Source organism: Leptonotus elevatus, chromosome 22 (genome assembly GCF_054856555.1).
Source record: "Leptonotus elevatus isolate MCC_2025b chromosome 22, RoL_Lele_1.0, whole genome shotgun sequence".
Classification (NCBI taxonomy): domain Eukaryota; kingdom Metazoa; phylum Chordata; class Actinopteri; order Syngnathiformes; family Syngnathidae; genus Leptonotus; species Leptonotus elevatus.
Window position 1 is genome coordinate 7,948,488 of NC_141260.1, and position 20,168 is coordinate 7,968,655.

The 20,168-nt window shown below is 39.2% G+C and overlaps 1 protein-coding gene and 1 long non-coding RNA gene across 2 annotated transcripts; one reads left to right on the forward strand and one right to left on the reverse strand.

Moving 5' to 3' along the window:
• Positions 1-5,578: 5,578 nt before the first annotated feature.
• Positions 5,579-7,201, forward strand: LOC147155472 (uncharacterized; the record flags this gene model as incomplete). The annotated part of the gene is made up of 2 exons (XM_086066708.1): positions 5,579-6,225; positions 6,332-7,201. Coding segments are annotated over 2 exons (699 nt in total), but the record flags the coding sequence as incomplete, so codon positions are not given.
• Positions 7,202-9,159: 1,958 nt separating this feature from the next.
• LOC147155473 (uncharacterized) lies at positions 9,160-18,530 on the reverse strand. The gene is made up of 8 exons (XR_015092272.1): positions 18,297-18,530; positions 15,527-15,702; positions 14,413-15,214; positions 13,772-14,025; positions 13,480-13,644; positions 12,142-12,283; positions 9,934-10,048; positions 9,160-9,566 (listed from the first exon to the last, which is right to left on the reverse strand). It is a non-coding gene; the product is annotated as an uncharacterized LOC147155473 (long non-coding RNA).
• Positions 18,531-20,168: the final 1,638 nt, after the last annotated feature.

Here is a 20,168-nt window from a genome sequence, read left to right on the forward strand (position 1 = left end):
CGATGCCTCGAAACCGCTTCCTGCTTATCTGGAGTTACCTACATTTTAACAATAATGAGAGACATAGTTCAGATGACAAATTATTTAAAATCCGTCCTGTGTTCAACCATATTGTAAATAAATTTAAAGAACTGTTCCAACCCGGTAGGAATGTATGTATTGATGAGGGAATGATGAATTTTCAGGGCCGTCTATCGTTTAAAGTTTACAACCCCCAAAAACCAATCAAATATGGAATTAAGTCATACATCCTGTGTGACTCCCAAACAGGATATTGTTTTAATATGCAACCTTATGTTGGTACTAGTTGTTCTCTGCCGGATACCGTGTTTAATTTGCTAGATCGTCTGCCAGGAAATGGGTACACGCTCTTTATGGACAATTTTTATAATTCAATTGGGTTGTGTGAACGTCTCCTGGCAGCACGTACAAATGTTTGTGGAACACTGAGAAAAAATAGGGGTGAACCAAATGAGATCACTTCTCTTACAAACACTGGCCTTGGGGTGGGGGGGGAATTGGTGAGACACAACACAAATGTTTTGGTTGTGGCATGGCAGGACAAGCGTTTGTTGAGGATGGTGACTACTTTTCACAAAGATGAAATGCGGACAGTTGATGTGTAGGCACTAAAAAAAAAAAGAGTGCCTTTCCCGAAACCTGTATGTGTTTTGGACTACAATTCCACAATGAATGGCGTGGATAAGATGGATCAAAACATTTCTTATCACCCATTCACGAGGAAGACATTGAAATGGCACAAAAAATTTGTTGCCTATCTGTTTCAAATATGTTTGTTCAATGCCTTTATCCTGTACAAAGCTAAACATCCTGGCAAATGTCAGCATTTTTTGGAGTTTATCCAGCAGGTGGTGAGAGGGTGGCTCTTACCACAGGACCAGGAGGAGGACATTGCTACAAACATACAAACAGAAGGACATGAGGAAGCCAGACAGAACACCAGGTCACCGTATAACGATCCTGAAAGTCGACTTGATGGCAACATGGCAAAACACACACTGCAATACATACCTGCTACCCCCCGGAAAAAAAAGCCAGCAAGAAAGTGTAGGGTCTGCACTCAAAGGGGCATTCGCAGCGAAACAAATCTGTGGTGCAAATCCTGCTGCGTCCCCTTGCACCCAGGGCAATGTTACACTATATACCACACCAAAAAAAAACTTGTGTAGTTGAAACATCCACAGAATTGTAAATAGAAACACATACACACACCACACATGCACAGTTGCACATGTTTGTTGTATTACACTGTTGAATGTAAATAAACTGTTATTTTGCTATCAAAAAACACTTTTTCATTCTTGGTGGTAGTGTTTTATAGAAGTAAAGCACTATTTAGGTGTTTGTGGCATCATTCATGGACAAAAAGAAGTGTAAAATTCACTAGAATGCATGAAATAATATCGTTTCACTAAAAGCTTGATTTCTCCGTATTTTGGTCCAAAAAAGGCGAAATTGGGTGAAACTAACCATTTTCTATTGTTGATTACTAAAGAACGGAATAAGATAGAAACAAACTTTTTTTTTCTGATGATGCACAAATATCGCTCAGTCATACATTCTATATTTGTCAAACTATGCCCTGGTGAAGACAATCTTGTGTTGAAACATGTTGGTAGTCCATTTTTAATAAAGGATTTTTTTACATTACTATTGAGTGTCTTGAATACACAGACTGCTTTTTACATAAGCATTTTAGCATTTTTTTCTGCTTGACTCTATATTTGTAGCCGGAAATAATGTGTATTGCACATTAACAAAGTTAATTGCATTTTGCCTGCTGTGGAACATACCTGGTGGGCAGCCACAGTAGAGGTATGCGGTGGGGAGCGGGCGTCCACAGTGGCGAGCCGACTGGCTGGAGCTGAAGTTCGGACTCTGGCCTTCTAAATACACATTGCAAATGTTTAGGATATTAAAAAAAAGTGTAATAGTGATAAAAAAAATGATAAACTCTTGCTAAAATATGGCGTGAAACTCGTACCTTGTTCACTGCAGACTGCATCGTGGTCCCATCACTGGTGGCAGAGGGTGGGGACCGAGGCTGAAAACAAAATATACAGCACATTGAGGACCTAGCAGTGTGACTCAAAATAACTCAACACAGAATACACCACCGCCAAGTGCAGAATTGAATAGAGGCAAAGTACCTGCTGGGGTGCGATGTTTGGGCTCAGTTCCGGAGCAGCAAGGTCCAGCTTCTTCCATCGGCGCTTGGCTGCCTCGGAACGCTTCCCCTTCCGCGGCATGCTGCTACAGCTACCTTTACTGTAAGCAAAAAGAAAATAAAAAAAACTTCCCAAGACAAAGTCAAAAGTAAACTGGCAGTAAAAAAAGGAAATCAATTCAAACACAACAAAATAGTAAAGTAATGATATTAGAGTGTTTGTAATGTGCTGTTGAGTGCAAGTTCAGCTGTATTTGCGTTCTAGACTCTGTGATGTAGATCTTATATATGTATTATGTTGTTTGAGGGCAAGATGGAAGCAGGTAGATGAGGTGGAAGTCCAAGGCGGTGCTGAAGGTTTGAAATCCAAGTATCACGGTCAGCAGCTTTCCAATTCGCACAGTGCTCAGCGGATCGTTAAAAGATTCAAGATAAAATTTGTAGTTAATCTCAGATGTGTATGAAACATTAAAAATGTACATTGAGTCTAATGAGGCAGTGGTGTCATTGTAATAAAAATAAGAAACCGTCATCAATTGAAGTATAGTAACATCACACATTGTATAGTTCATTGATTATAAATAATGGATGGGGTGAGCAGAGCCTTCAATAAATCCTCAACTGTCATGATTGGGGTCAGCTGTTTCTGTTTTCACTTGCAGTTGCTGGGGAAACAGCTGGAGGGCGGATCCCGCCAAACACACCTGCTGCCCATTAGCTCATCAGGTCAAGATAAAAGCCTGACAGAAGCAGCAAGGAGTGTCGGGTTATTACTCCGTGATGCTACTCTGTATCCCACACTACTCGCTGTTCTAGCCGCCCTCGGGCGTGATTTTGTGTTTCCTTGTTTTTGATTAAAACTAAAGTTATCAGCATCACTGCCGTGGCTCTCCTGCATTTGGGTCCTCCACTCCGTTTCGTGACAGCCAACTTCAACCGTGACAGATCGTGACATCAACAATAGAAAAAAATGGATCCACTATAGACTTCCTTGTTTACTTATTAACAAAGAAAACGGTATTGTAATAACATTGTTACTTTTTTTTTCTTTTACATTAATTTCCATGAGGTGAAACGGTTTGGCAAAATGGATGGGTATTCTGGATGGCCGTGAAAAAAACGATCGCTACAGAAACCAATGGTAATCTTTCAAGGGGGAAAATAAAGGCAGCTTTGACAATTTACAAATGTGTGCTGTAGTCAATCAATGAAGGTCATTTAACAGTGTAAAATACTTCCAAAATCCCTCATCGGCGCCGCTCCGCTACACGATCGAGCAGGACACGCCACTCAACAACCGACGCCCCCCTCCCCCACCCCCACCACGACGACGACAGACGAGACAAAAGCCTTACTGTGTATTGTAGCAACGATGGATATACACAATTGAGATTTACAGCATACTCAAACATATGTATATATATTTTTTTTTTACTGCACATTAAAACCTTAATGTAACATCTGCTAGCTCTAGTCCACTACACAGTTGAGCAGGACACGCAACTCAACAACCGACGCCCCCTCCCCCACCACCACCACAACGACGACAGAATAATAGACAAAAGCCTTACTGTATATTGTAGCAACGAGGGATATACACAATTGAGATTTAGAGCCTACTCAAACTTTTCTTTGTTTTTGTTTTCTTTTACTGCACATTAAAACCTTAAAGTGAGATCTGCTAGCTCTAGCTAGCGCTAGCAGGTGTAGTTAGCATGTAGGCTACCATGTCTAGCACTTAACTTTACCTATCTTGTTAATACAGCAGCCGGATAACACAACGTTCAAATATGGAGGTAAATATGGTGCAAAACTAACTTGTGCAAAAAATTTGTACCTATAGAAAAAAGTCTAAATTTGTGATTTGTATCTGTAAAAAAAATGTGTGCCTGTAAAAAAAAAATTGTGTCTGTAAAAGAAATTTGTACCTGTAAAAAAAAAAAATGTGTATGTGTAAAACAAATTTGTATCTGTAAAAACAAATTTGTACCTGTAAAAGTCATGATTTGTATCTGTACAAATTTTTTTTGTACCTGTACAAAAACTATAAATTTGTATCTGTAAAAGTTGTGATTTGTACCTGTAGAAATGACAACTTGTAGTCAAAGAAGTCGCCACTAGGAGTCACAAGTGGGCTTTCTGCTGCTGTTCAGTGACGTGAGTTTTGCCCCATTTGTCGCGCTACAAATGGAGCAAAACTAATTTGTACTTGTAGAGCGCCGTGATTTGTACTCGTAAAGAAGGGGCGGGCTCTGGTGTAATGAAGGGTTGTCTTGACCAATCAAGTGAGAAGGATTTGAGCGGATTGGAGCGCAACCTCATTGGTTTAGCGAACGACGGTGGCGGGACTCGCGGAAGGATACAAGCAGGACACATCGTCGCCAACCAACATACATATTAAGAATACTTCAGTCTCTTTTGGTTTTTGCTATTACAAGGTAAGTATTATGTTACTTCATCATTCTTTCAAATATTGACGATGGTCATCCAACCTGTTTTTATGATTAGCATCACATATTTAGCTTTCTAGCTAGCTGTCATTTGATTTCATGCTAAAGCAGTCTAGTCATTATCGTCATTTCTGGCGCCACGGACTTAATTGCATCTCATGCTTTGGAATATTGTGGCTATATGACAACAATGAACAACTAAACTACTTCATTATATGCCAAGAATGGTGCAGTGCGCTGCTCCCCTGTGTTGGTTAAAATTGTTATTTCTTGTATTAGTTAGCTGGCTAACAAACGAATTCATGTAGCTCACATATGCGCCATTGACAGGTACTGGAGGGAAGATGCACCCAATCGATGTTATGTATGTACACATTTGACTCCATAGTGTTCTTTATCTTGTTTTGCCTTCTAGAAAAATGACCGATCAGAGCAACAGCTCTTCGCTGCAGCAGCAGGTGAGCGGAATATCGCTACTGCCTTGACATTAATGGTGTGTTTTTTGTTATTATTTCTTCCTGTTTGCATAATAATGTAATCAATAATAATGCACATTACACACGACCTATACAGAGTGTCCCAAAAGTCTCTTTACAATTATAACAATTTTGAGATATTTTAAGTACCTTCATTTGTGTGAGTTTTTTTTTAAACTTAATTTAATAGACCTCTATATGGGCATCATCATTTACACCAAGCACATGAAAACGGTACTCGATTTGTTGCCATGTTTGCTGCAGGTTTACCATCCATCAACACAGTATCTGAAACAAATAAATTCAATATGAATGAATACTTTAATTAACAAACACTGGTTAAAATAAAACAAATCTGTTTAAGACATCTCAACAACTGCCTTTGTAATATATTGTTTTAAAAATTGTAAACATGTTATGGACACCCTATATTTCTCTCTAGGAACTGCTGCTGAATCTTTTACTGGCCCGAACTCCATAACAGACTATCGGCTGCCCTTGAGCGTGCCCCTCTGGCCCTGGACTATCTACAATTTATAATTTCACAGGACATGGTTTTACTGAGTGCACTAGCTAACCAAATTCAGATCCCTCAGCAAGTGTATGAAGCCCTTACTGATGTGCATGGTCTACTCTCTGCCCAAGATGAAATGGAGCTTCATGTAACGGTTCCTGTGGGGAGAACAAAACCTGGTTGTCCAAAAATTTTAATATGTAGGGAATATGTTTCGGAGCTCCTCAGCATAGGGCTATCTGCAGCGTACATTGCCAGACTTTTAGGAGTTTCTCGGTGGACGCTGCAGAGAAACATGAACAGCTGGGCTATGTCTGTTAGGGCCTTGTACGGTCAACTGACTAATGATGAGCTTGACAACCTGGTGTCACAAACACACCACTGCAACCCACATGCTGGGTACAGATTAATGATGGGATTGTTGCGGGCACAGGGGCATCGTGTACAGTGGCAGAGGATTCGTGCATCGATGCATAGGGTTGACACAGCAGGAATTGTGCTGAGAATGTCAGCATTGAGGTGTGTTGTTCGCAGAACATACTCTGTCCCAGGCCCAAGATCGCTGATGCATATAGACACAAACCACAAACTTATAAGGTTGGTTATGTTTTTCAAATCAAAACATATTACCTGTACATGACTTAACTATGTGCAAAAAAGTGATAATACCTAATGTTTTTCTTTATCTCAAATGTCATTGAAGGTACAATATGGTGATATTTGGAGGAATCGATGGTTTCTCAAGGAAGGTATAAATAATTGGATATTCCCTTTAAACGTCTAAACTTTTTGTCATTGAATCAGGCATTTCAATTGTGATTAGTTGTTTTTTGTTTTTGAAGACCTTCAGATTGTAGTACTAGTTTAGGATGGCTACCTCAGAAATCGGTTTCATTTTCTTTGGGAGCACCTTTGCATTTGTATTCTTCAATGGTAACATAATAGTACTGTAATACTCTTACTTACAGTCATTTTAGTTGAAAAGCTTTAATTGCACTTACAGTAACAAATCAAAACTCCATCATGTTACCTGTGACTTTATGCTAAGACTTCGCTGGCACTCTTTGTCTGAGAATTAGATTACATGTTTTCTTTGTTGACATTTTATAAAGACTCATTTCTTATGGAATCTCTTAAAACAGATGCAAGGTAGAGAATGAGATATTCTCAAGTGCCATTACACCAATTGCATTGAGTATTATTGTTGCATTTTACCTTTTTAAATATAATCCTGTTTTAACTACTACATGACTGTTAAAGGTTATTGAAATTGTATTTGTTAAGAGCTTTGAAATTGACACTTAAAATTGATATTGTTATTGTTAACGTACTTTGATCATTTGAAAATAAAAAGTACAGTTGTTTGAAGTCACAATGGGACAATTCCATTCTTCTCACATAGATAATGTATCTTGCTGTTGCAAATAATAACAGAGCCTCCACAACCCTTGCCTTCTTCAATGAAGCTGTTGAGAAGTATGGCTTACCTCAAAGGTTAGTCAGACATCATCACCTAGCCTATCCTACCCTTAATAGTGTAAATCTACCTGTTCTAACCATTGACTTGTTTTAAGGTTTTCGTTTCAGTGAAGTGTAATGCATAATTAATAGGAGTTCTCATTTTTGTTACATTTTCTTAAGGGTTCGTGGTGACCATGGGGTGGAAAATGTGGATGTAGCCCAGCTGATGTTCTCCACAAGAGGAGTTGGCAAAAACAGCTTCATTGCAGGGAAAAGTGTGCATAATCAGAGGTACTTTAGAAGACACTTCATTTTTATGGAACTACCACATTCATAACCTTGTAAGTTTACAGGGTGAGTAAAAAAAAAAGAAAAAATAATACGCCAAAATCTATGCAATATTAAAAAATAATAATAACAACAACACAGAAAACTTCCGGTTAGACACATGTAAATACATTCAAATTATTCTTGTTTTTGAAGTGGTTAATGTGGCCACCACCAGCAGCACGGGCAACATCTAGCCTATTTGAAGAAGAGAAAAGAATGAACTGAATGAAAACTTCACTTAGCAGTCGATGGCTGTAATTGGCCTGGCAGAACCTCTGTGTGTGTGATTTTATTTTTTTCTTCTTGTGGTGGTATGTTAAAGACAAAGTTTATGTTCCACCACTTCCATCAAATATCAATTACATGAAAGACCAAGTAACAGTTGCAATCAACATTGGCAACTTACGGTTGTCTTTACTGCCAGTGGTAAACACTAACACTTGTAAAACCTAAAAACTTGAATCTATTTACGACACAAGTCCAAGCTACAGTTTTTCATTTTTGCAATATCGCATGATTTTAAATTTTCATTTGATTTGTAGCTTTATAGGATATCCCCTTGAGATGCAACATCTAATTTTCAAAGGTGACATTCCAACACATACAAATAGTAATAATGTACAAAATAAAGGTAAAGAATTCTGCTATGTTCTTTTTTTTAATCACCCTTACTTTCTCATTACTTGAAATTAATGGAATGTTTGTTTCATTTATGAAACTGCATTTATCATTTTAAACTACTTTTTTTGTTGATAATAGAAAAAAAACATTTGCCATTGAAATGCTTAAATTTAAAAGGATTTAGAACAATTCAAACATGCTCTCAAAAATGATTAAATAATTAATTGGATAGCCAAGTAGTTGATTAATTGTTGCACCCAGTTGCTTGTTTGTCCAAATATGATTCACTTTTTTACATGGTTTAAAATGTCTTCTTTAATTAAAAAAAAAGGGGGGGGGCACAATTACATTGACATTACAGAATTGAACGTCTTTGGCGAGATGTCTACACAGCAGTCACTTGCCTCTACTATGCTGCGTTGCACCAAATGGAGGAAGATGATCTCCTGGACCTGTCCAGCAGTGTTCACCTTTTCTGCTGCCATTATGTCTTCATTCCTCGCTTACAAGCCCAGCTTGATGTTTTTAAAGATGGCTGGGACAGTCATCCCATGAGCAGCGAGGGAAATCGTACCCCGAACCAACTGTGGCACATGGGACTGCACTATAATGTACAAGAGTCTAATGATGTTGTAAGTACTTTTAAAAAATTGGTAAGCAAAACTTACTTTAAACAGTAGACAATGAATTGTTTTTCATATCAACTACAGGATTTGAACATCCCCCTGATAAACTGGGAGAGTAGTGGCCTTGTGTCCAGCAACACCGACTCTTGTGTCTATGTGCCTGAAACTGACTGCCCTTTGACACCTCAAGAACTGGCTGGACTCCATGCTGCTGTGGATCCAGCAGGACCTTCTACACGCATGGGAGTAGACCATTATTTGGCTGCAGTGAACTACATGCACAGTATAAACTATGTGTAGGGTCTAGCCAAGCGCTTCTGGGCTGTTATTTTAAAACTGCCTGCACTAAATTACATTTTATAATTTAGTGCTATATAAAGTTTGTATTATTATTATTATTATTTTTTAATTGCTTACACTTTAAGAAAACAACCTGTTAAAAGTGGAGCACATTAATTTACAGTAAATGTATATTTAAAAAGAAACTATTCAATCAGCAAGCAGACTCTTTATTGACACTGACATAACAATTTGGTTCATTGATTGTGCTGCAAACTACACTAAAACGCTGATAGTTATTTGAATTGTCTTTTCGTACAAATTGACAATGAACTGTAATAAGAACCTATCTAGCAAAACATCAGAACTACATTATTTAAAGTAATGAAATAAAGATTTTGATCTATACCAAACCAAAACCAGTATCAGTTGTGGTGATGCAGTTCTTTAAATGGTCACTGAATTCTGTGTAATGGCTGTAGTGGCCAGGTAACTTTAAGTTTTGGAAGCATGTAGAAGACGTGGGATGTTCCGCTCTCACCACCTCCACTTTCATATCTGGCATGGGTATCTCCCATCCCACCCAGAACTTCAGGAGTCTTTTAAGATTCTCTTGAGACCCTAAAAAAAAGGAGAAAAAAAGTGGAATTAAGCTGTGCATGCTATTAAGTAACAATAATCAATTAGATTACTGTTTTTATAATTTAATTTATGTATTTTTTTGAGAAAAAAACAGGTTCTGCAACATCTGGGAAAAAAAGTGATCCCTGCTAGAGGATGATCATTTAAGAAAATCAAATCACAGATGTATCTATAAATTAAAATTCTGCCTTGTAGCAATATGTGTATGCTTATGCTTAATACTCATAATACAACTTGTGTTCATAAACAAGAAAAAAATGGTTAAAAAAAACTTGATTTTCAACCACATTTGAAAATCTGCATTTATGCATTACAAAATGTGCACAAATATCAACATGTAATTTACCTGTCCTCACAAACTGACGCAAGTACCCCATTATTCTACATCTACAGTCAACGGAGTAACCATCTTCATCGTCCAACCCAGATTCCTCAGGCCATTTGATTAGGTCCAAAACAACCTAGGACAGCAAATGAGACAATCATTATGGCACCATAGTTGGCATTGAACCAATTCATTCTATTTTACAATTTTCTCTCTAATTTATACATATGTTCAATCCACACATGGGTGTTAATTGTGTGAAGGCTGATGTTGTGGTCTCAACAGCCTAACAATGAAATGTGTATCCTGCTGAGGAGAACATGTGATTGTTGATTTCTCGTCAGACTTTGTTCAAGGTTGGAATTGTTCACTGAAAATGATTCCAAATCAAAATTTCCTTGGAACAAGGAAAAAACATTAAAAATGTTTAAATAACTGAACATATGATGACGAATATTCAATAATATAACCCTAACCCTAAGCAAACACTCTCCCTCTCATTTGGATATGGGCTTAAAGGTTGTATCTAACTGTGCATCAAAAGTTTGCATGCAAGGGACTGTGCATTGTTGAATTATTAACATTGTTTTTCTGTTTCAATATATATTCTTCAAAGTGTTTTTGATTTTAGTTAGATAAATACAACTGTGGTAGAATGTGGTCTGTTTTCCCCCTAAGGAAGTGAGGTGTTTGACTTAATCTGAATAATCTACAGGGCAGATATGCGGGAATCTCTGGTGCGAAGCTGCTACAGAGTTCAATAGTTTATCTAGGAAGCCAATAATTTACCTCACATCTGTTAAGGACTGAAAGAACTCAATGGGAGATGGCCTGATTGTATTTCACTCTGCTGACAGGACAAGATCAAAGGGGGGGCACAGTCTCTTCCTCCGGGGCTGTGCTCTGTGTGGGGTTTTATGGGGGGTCCCTGGTGCAGGGAGATGGTGGGGGCAAGGTGTTTTGCCCACATCCTTGAGGAAGTGTTTAAGATAGGGAGAGGGGGTGTGTAGACTTGTTTAGACAGGAAATGTTACATGTTCTGATAGACCAAATGGTACTTTCTTTGTCAATGAAGGGGGAGGGAACGTTTTCTGTATATATGCATGCATGAACTTTGAGAAGAACACATTTGTGGGTGAGCTGCATGATTGAGCAGTAGCTCCAAGTGGCTTTCAGAATCTGAAATAAAGCTGGCAAACTTGTTCACAGATTTCAACTTTGAATTTATTTGAACACGCAGAAATCAAAGAAATGATTTCCAACAGCATGTAGCGAGTTTTTCTTTGTTGTCAGTTTTTTATTATTATTTATTCTAAGGTTGCAAAGATGTTCTCAAGACACTTGCAAAGTATATTTACGGCACCAAACATTCTATGTAAATCGCAAAGGAATAATGAACATGTTGAAATTTCTTTGCGAGTGTCTGCCAAACAGCGGCCAAAATGAGTTTCTTCCGTTGGGTGTCCGGGCTTTCCCTTAAGAGATTTGGTGAGAAGCTCAGTCATCCGGGAGGGACTCAAGGTCGAGCCACTGTTCCTCCGCGTGGAAAGGAGACAGTTAAGGGGGCTGGGGTATCTGGTTCGGAAGCCTCCTGGACGCCTTCCTGGAGAGGTGTTCCGGGCATGTCCCACCGGCGGGAGACCCCGGGGATGACCCAGGACATGCTGGAGAGACTATGTCTCTGGGCTGGCCTGGGAACGCCTTGGGATCCAGCCGGAGGAACTGGTTCAAGTGGCTGAGGAGGTCTGGGCTTCCCTCCTAAAGCTGCTGCCCCCGTGAATCCGACTCCGGATTAGCGGTAGTAAATGGATGCATGGGTGGTGGGTCTGGCAAACATCTTTGCAACCTTGAACTAACCCTAATGAAAAAATAAATATTTTTTTGTTTTGCCAGACTGTCACATCAAATCAAAATTGATATAGCTCCTTTCATACATTACATTGCAACTCAAAAGCGTTGAGTGAGTAAAACATCCATAGTACAGCACAAAGAAAACCCTAACCTTCCCCCCAACATGCCCATGAGCAGGCTCACTCAAACTCGCACAACCTTTAAAAAAAAAAAAAAAAAAAGGTATTTATTTAACCCAAGTGTAATTAAGTTATCTGGTCAATCTTGACCTAATGAATTCCGTTTGCATTCCCATAAATTCCAGTTAATTCCCACGCAAAAAATGTTATTTTGAAAATTACAGACATTTTAAAATCCTAGACATGCTTCATTGAAAACCTCCACACTGCACTCAGACTTTGTTTCTGTTGGAAAAACTGATGCCACTGCATCGGGTCGAGACTCCAATAACAGCATAATGAGGGTTTCTTTTAGTCCTTGCTTCAGCTGTTTGAGTTGGCGGGAGTTTCGGCCGAGCACCCTAAAGTATCACAGGGGTGAGTGAGGTATGGATGAAGGGACTCCAAGTAAATATATACATGCAGTAAATTCAATTCAATTATTACTCTGTGCACATTCAAACACTGGTCTGTATATATTGCTGTACAGCCGATCGCCCATACACACCGTGCAAGCCATTGAAGCCACAGGGCGACCATCTTACCTCTCCCATCCTGAGAGAAGACTACTATATATACTATAGGTATACATACAGATTAGACATATACAGCTCCTAGGCTCTTAGTGTTGGGCCGGGAGGCAGGTGTGGCAAGGTGGTCACAATTTTTTTAACAAGTGGACACTGGACAGTATGTGCTGCTTTGACAACCCCTTTTTTCTTTTATCGCTCAGTTCTTTAGACCCCAATATTAGATTTGGCAGAGGCATCTTTTGTTGAGTTAGTTATAATTCATTTATTAAAAAATATACAATTTTCCTCCTACAACCCTCATTAAGCATATAATGTATACATGTATTTAAGGCAAGTTGTAAAATGTCTGAAGTCCTCTTGTTTATTTTTAATAAATTTATAAACATAAATCAAATGTTCTCCAATTTCAATACGGTAAATATATTCGAGGATCGTGTGTGACATATTGTTCATTGTGACGTATTGTGATGGCTGCGAGATATCAGGAGGGTATAATTTGATGCTCAAAGCCTGGTTTCCAGCTGATGCTGACAGGGTTTGTGAGGCTCACTTTATTACCGGTAATTACTTGAGCCTATAGATTTGTTATTTGGAGAGGATTTAAAAAACGAAGAAATCGAGTTTGTGCAGTAGCTATAAAAAAACACTAAGTCATATTTCTTTTTCAGTCTTATTCAGGTGTTCCAAAGCATGATCAACAGCCACCCTGACTTGTTCCTCGCCTTGAAATGGGCGATATTGTTTGACGTCTCATCTATACAGCGCGACTGAGCCCGCTATCATTTTCTGTCACACAACCAACCGCGCATGCGCAAACATTTTTCATCAAAGATCCTCCTATAGGATTGTATGCCGAGAAACATTTCTTGAGAGTAGTAATATGGAATTGGCCTATCGGCTATCCAGTTACATATACAGAGGTAATGTGTAAAATGTACATTTATCAAAGCATGATATACTGTTAGATAGGAGACACTTAAGTAGGACAACTTTTGATGGATATAACGCTAGTCAGCCACACTTACTGCATGCTGAAGTAGATTGTGAAGGAGCCAGGTGCTGTTACTAGCCGTTAATATAGGCATGTCCCATGCCAATGCCAGGTCATTAACAGCCGTTGTCTGACACTCATTGAGTCCTCTTTTTTCACTTGTTTCTTCCTTTCCAGCAGATTCTTGATTCTCAAACAGCTTTAAAAAGAAAATACCGCACATTTATTTCCAATAAATTACATTTAAAAAGTAAAAGTATAGTCCATATTTTTTCATTGAATGACAATGTTTTCCAATGGATAACCTTGCACTTTACCGTACTTACCGGGCGTATGGTCTCCCCGATGTCCATGTCTGCCACATCTTCTAACATGATTGTCGCTGTCTGTGGTGATTTACCAAGCAACACATGAATTACTGCTGGACTAATACCTAACAGACAAGGGCCCCCATGAAGGAAAGAATGTCCAATCATTCTTCCTGCCATGACAAACAGGTCATTCTGTGCAAATACTTGGGAAGTGGCAGGAATTAAATGATCTGGTTGGCCTTCAAACAGCACAGTGCCGCATGCGGTTCCTATAAAAAATTAAAAAAAATGTTAATGGGGTTTGCCATTTTATGTTCAATACGGTTATAATAACCACATGATTGCAATTTCCTGCCTATGATTGTGTATTAATCTTTAAATTGACAGATTTGTCATGTGTTATGGCTATGCTGTCTGTTGTTAGTTATTCATAGTATAGCTGAATGATAACTTGTATTTGCTGAATGATTAATTTACAATAATTTGCAATATAATCACTGACCATAACTAAAGCTGTCTGCCAGGATGGTGCACGTAATTCCTTCATAAAATCATGAGTCAATTATCTAACATTTTTGTTCTATTTTGCCTTGCAACTTAAACAAACAAACTTTAGTGGAGTTGGGCCAGTGTCTTTAGGATTCTTTAAGACCTACCGCAATCAAGTTTGAAACCATGTTGTAACTTGTGCATTATCATACTGAAGAAGTGTCTGTTAACCCCTTCTCCAATGGCCACATCTCCTAAAAACACAAGCAATCACATCCATCTTTCAGGTCATGGGTTTTCTGGCCTTCAAATTTGTATTTTTCATGTTTTCATATGTTCATGTGGGATTGCTGTTACAGCATTGTACTCCCACAATAAAAATATTCATGCAACATGCAACATGGACCACTTTCGTGTCATTACATATTTTGAATGACTGCCGTAGCCACAGTACAGTGATGCGAAGATAACTGTCCTTCTGGCAGCACTTGTACGACGCCTTCAGCCACATCTCCATGCAAATGCATCAGTTTCCAGGGAGATAGGCTACTCAAGCTAGCTGTCTTAGCGGTTGTTCATAGAAAGCTTTAAGTGTGAACTTAAAAAAAAAAAATAAGTTTAACAAGTACATTACTACATTATTGTAATTTTGGTGCTCATGCGCACTAACATGCTACTTATCTGCACCCCTGCAAATATATAAAAAGCAAAACATGTTACGAATACAATACTCAAAAACAACATGTTTGAATTGAGGTTTGTTTACAGCACCTTTTAGTTTAGCTTGAAATGGTTTGGCCCAATCTATATTGGGAGTCTTGTAAAAAGTGAGGATTCTGGCTTCCTGGTCCATTACGTCTTCTCCAATGTCTATTATTATTTTTAGGTATGGCTTATCTTCATTGGTTTGCAAACACTGCCTTCTGTACTGGTCAGCTGCTAATTCCGGATCCACTACGTTTTGCCATGCTGTAGTAACACACAAAAAATAGAAGAAAACAACTGTTTATTATAATTGAAGTTGTAATTTAAAAAGTAATGAATTGCACAACATTCACTACTCTACAAATTGTGCCTATAACCAATTTGTAGAATAAACAAAGACATATGCAAGTCTATGACAAACTCAATAATTGTAATTCGATTTTTGGTGAGATGGAAAAAAAATTACAGCACTGTAATGAATATTGGCATTTTAACATCTTTCAATGTGATTGTTTTTCTTAACTTTCACCAAACATGTCATTATTTATTCATAAATTTTTTTAGACAAATACTAACGCATCTCATCCATTTCATCAGGTCTGGACTGTAAAAGGGTATTGTCTGTTGAGAGGGTCGCTGTTGATGTCGTTATATCAGGTGATGAGCAGATAACTGATGCACCAGTGCTGCTTTGAGTCATGTGGTCACTCGGCATATATGATTGTGCAGAAGTGGAGCTACCACATGGAAATCTTGAAAAGGATTGAATGAACACATGTTTTAGCACACATATTAAGAAAAAAAAAACATTTTATACAGTTTGATTATCACACTTGCATCATCCAAAAAGGAAAACTCATACACAGTGGTCATGTGTCAAATTATGTACAATTTTATATCTTGAAAATGTACCTGACGATTTACATGAAGAAATTTACGCTTTACTTTTTTTTTTTTTTTTTCTTAAAGAGCTCAGTATTGTTCATTCGGAAATGTCATCATCATTGCTCTTCATTTATTTTTATTTTTTTATTTTTTTTGTGTGTGTGTGTGGGTGAGTATGTGTATGTGCGTGTGTGCGTGCGTGCGTGTATTTGTTAGCTCACCAAAAAAAACTATTAGAAAAAATCTCATACCGTTCACCTAAACCGAACACCGCCGTCAGGAGACCCGAGGGGACCAAAGAAAACCAAGGAAGGTGAAATCCAGCACCGACCAGGCACCACCCACCAGAACTCCTCCCCAACCCAAGAAACATCCAGACCCCAACAAATCCAAAAAACATAAAATCAGGGAGGCCTCAAGAGACCGAAGGAGAGACCGAGAAAAGGAAGGAAGGACAGACGAAGCCGAGTGAGATCCACAGACACCAGCCTCCACCGATTCAATGACCTGAGGAGGAAACAGATTGTGTCTGAGTTTCGGTAGATGCTGGTGTGGTGGATCTGGCATGCTTGAAAATCTCCACCAAAGAGGGGAGCCGTCGACCCCTGCCGGAACAGAGCAAGCGCAACACCTCAGGGCCCCCCAGGCCGCGGCAGCGCCAAAGGACGACCCCCGGGCCCCGCCAGGGCCACCGGCCGAAGAGCAATCCCAGGAGCAGGAGCGCCCCCCGCCCCAACACGGCCCGCGCCCCCGACCCAACGCAGCAGAACGGGGCACTGCAGACCCGCCAGGCACCCCACCGGCCCCCAACCCCCGCACCCCCCACGAAAAAAGTGTTTTTTTTTATTGATTTATATCAACCACCGCGTATATTAGCAGATATGGGCAACATGCCACGGACTTCCAACTTCTGTAACGCTGTTTACGGTTACTGTTGCGACATATAGGTTGCGCCCCAATAATTGCACTTCCACCCTTGTGCCCCTCAATTGAACGTTGCCGTTGATAGGTGTGAGTGTGTAGGCCAGGGTGTCTCAGTTCTCCAAAGCGCTTCGGAGAACTGAAACACCCTACACACGAAAACAGCATAGGTGTCTGACTTACTCAATGCTGACTGAAAAAGAAGTGGGTATACTCAGTATACCCGCGTATACCCTGGACTTCACCACTGGGTGTTATCAAGGGCTTAAAGTTTTTAAAAAAATCCTGAGCCTGAACTTTTCCAGGGAGCGGTGGTGCAGTGTCCAACATGCCGATTCGTTGTTCGACCGGCATCAAGCCATTACTATTTGATTTGTCGCCGTGGATGGAATGGGCATTTGGGAAACTCATTAAATTCCCAATTGGCCAGTCCTCCCCAAGCGTCAGGTCATCTCTTTCATTATCCATTTATATTATGTATGGTACAGTATAGCATCCCCTCTTGTCCTGCAGCTATCAAATATTTAGGTATTCAAACATCATATGGAAAATTCTATTGAATAATCAGGTATTTGGATTAAAAATAAATATTTTCGCACGGTGAAAGAACAATTATGAATAAAGAAGACAATAAAAATATATTCCCACTTACTAATGATCGACCAACTTTCATTTCTAGATAATCAACTTTTTTGTTTTACTTAAATTTAAATTGTGCTTAACAGCACATTATTTTCCTCTCTAGAAAATTTGGGAGATTTTACAAAAATCTCTCCCCATGGATTGAACTTCCGTTAAATATTAGGACACTTTCATCTCTACCCACTCTTAAAACACACTTACTTACCTACTTTTTTTTCATTTAATTGACTTATTCATTGATTTTTTTGGTGATATTTTTGTTTTACCTCTCTTTACACACTTTTATATCCGCTGTCGCACACACTTGTTTTTCCCACGGACTCTTAGAAACAACCCCCAAACACTTCCACCTTGCCAGCTCTTCTGCAGAGCGTGAGAGCGTGCAAACGCCTGACGTCACGCTCAAGAAGAAACCTTACGTTTCCGTCCCGAAACCGTCATCATTATTTGACAAAACAGGAAAAATAGGGGCAACAGCCATTGTGCCACAGTAGTGCCTCCTGTCCTTTAACATTTTTCTTAAGCATGTGTGGGTGATAAATATGGTTGTTTTAACACTCCAAAATTTGACATGCGCCTTTAAGTTACGTGAACTTCCTGCCACGCATATTCAGCCAACATTCAGCCAGTCACGAACGTACGTATGGATGTAGGCCGTGTGCCTCACAATGAACTGAAATAATAAGTAGAGCCATTATCATTGGCCAGTAAAGGAGTAGTCAAATACAACAAAAATCAAACCAAGTGCAGAGTAGACTGAGCTTTGCACTATATTAGAGCTGGGTACGAAAAGATAGCCCTTAGACTACAAAGATAAAGGGAAAAAATGCTACCACAGCTGAGCAAATGTAATAATTTGATTTTATCTATTAGGGAAACATTTGTAAAGACAACTTACATGAGCTCTACAGGACTCAATGTGGACCTGGATCAGGGGCAATGGAACCATCTGGCCACAGGTCATTTTTGGGCATTTTGTTGAACTCAGCAGCATCATACGGCAGTGGGGTAGTATCTATTTCTTCTTGAAGAGGGACAATTTACAGCACATTTTTCCCATTGTTCGAAGCAGTTTTGAGAAATTTGGCAGTGTATCCTTGTGAACCTTGAGCCACAGGATTTAATCTTCTTTGTCCACCGCCTCCTTAAAAAGTAAGAAAAACAAACAAAGAAACTGTCATGTCTGGGAAGATCTGGTTTTGGTTGAGGGTCCCGATTGGTCCTGAGTGGGTTCCAGCCTTTCCGCGGGTTGACCAATCCGGGCCCTCAGCCACTTGTGCCTGGCCCCAGGTGTGGCGAGTTACCCAATTAGTGTGGGTGTATTTAGTTCCCGGGTGGTGATCAGTCGGCGTGCGATCATTGCCGCTTGTCACGGTCACCACCGGAGTTCTGGCTGTCAGTTTGATTTTGTAACTTTTCAGTTTGTTGTTTAGTTAGCATTAACCAGTACCCTGGTTAGTGTTTTCTGAAAAATAAAGCACGCCAGTCTCGCTCCTGCTGTGGTTCTCCTGCCTCCCTGCATTTTGGGTCCTCCACTTCACACGCCGACAGACACCACGCCGCTCCGTGACCACACCGTAACAGAAACTATACAAATTTGAAGGGCTTTCATCAACAAACAAAATATACCACCATAACCTTTTCAGATATTCACAAAAAATATATATATTTCTGATATGCCGCAAACTATCGGTAGTTTGCAATTCCACTGATCACAAACAGTTGTGGCGATTACTTGACTACTTAGATCATGTTCAGAATAATAACGCATCACCAACTTGCTGCAGTTAAATAACCATCATTACTTTACAGCTTCAATTCGTTGGTGTATGCACATAATTATAATAAAGACAATTACTATGATGGTTAAATTTGCAGCTTGTAACAGCATTCCAGACATTAATAAATAAAATGTTACACTCACAATTAATTCAACTACGCAAAGTTGCAATAATACTAGGAAACCATTCTGTGGCATTAGTAGGCATAATTTAGAAGTATTAAATTGATCAACAAAATTAAAAAAAGAGGTATGTACCTGAAAGGGGGGGATTTTCAAAGATTATGAGTTTCTGCTGAGGCCTTGTGACAAATATGTCATGTTTTGTAACTTTCAGTGTTTTCATTGACAATTGTGATGCTACGTCAAAATGGCAGTCATATACTGCATATGGTTTGGAGTCAGATTTATCCCACTGGGAGTGACCCAGTTCTGGCCTAAAAGCGTTAGAGGCAAATGTAAACAGCAAAGATTGCTGATTACAGTAATTTATTTGCTCTGGTTAATACAGTCATTCCAAAACACATTGTGTCACATGTACATATTATATCATGTATTTACTGTGCATTTTCCTTGAACGCTTTGAGGTCGGAACTGACAATCTAAGTGGGATAAATCCGATTTTCCACTTTCCTCAAGTGCAGAAATTATCGTTGGTGAAATGAAGCTTTCCACTCGTTGAAAAGTATTAGACTTTGGATCGTCGTAATTTGATTTGTGAGGATTGTTTTGTTTTGAGAACGTGAAAAACTATAATTTTAACAATATGCCTGCTTTGTATGCTTGTCACGTTGTTGTCACGGTGTTACATTGTGGAAATATAAGAGATGCCAGAACTTCGGAATTGTCAATTTGAGTTCGTAAACGGAGAAAGTTGTGAGCAAGCATGTGTGTTCCTGTTTTGATGTTAACTACGGGCGTACAGTAGCTTTGTTTTAGCTGTTAAAAAACACGAGTTAACTGACTAATGTTTACATTACACGTGGCAGT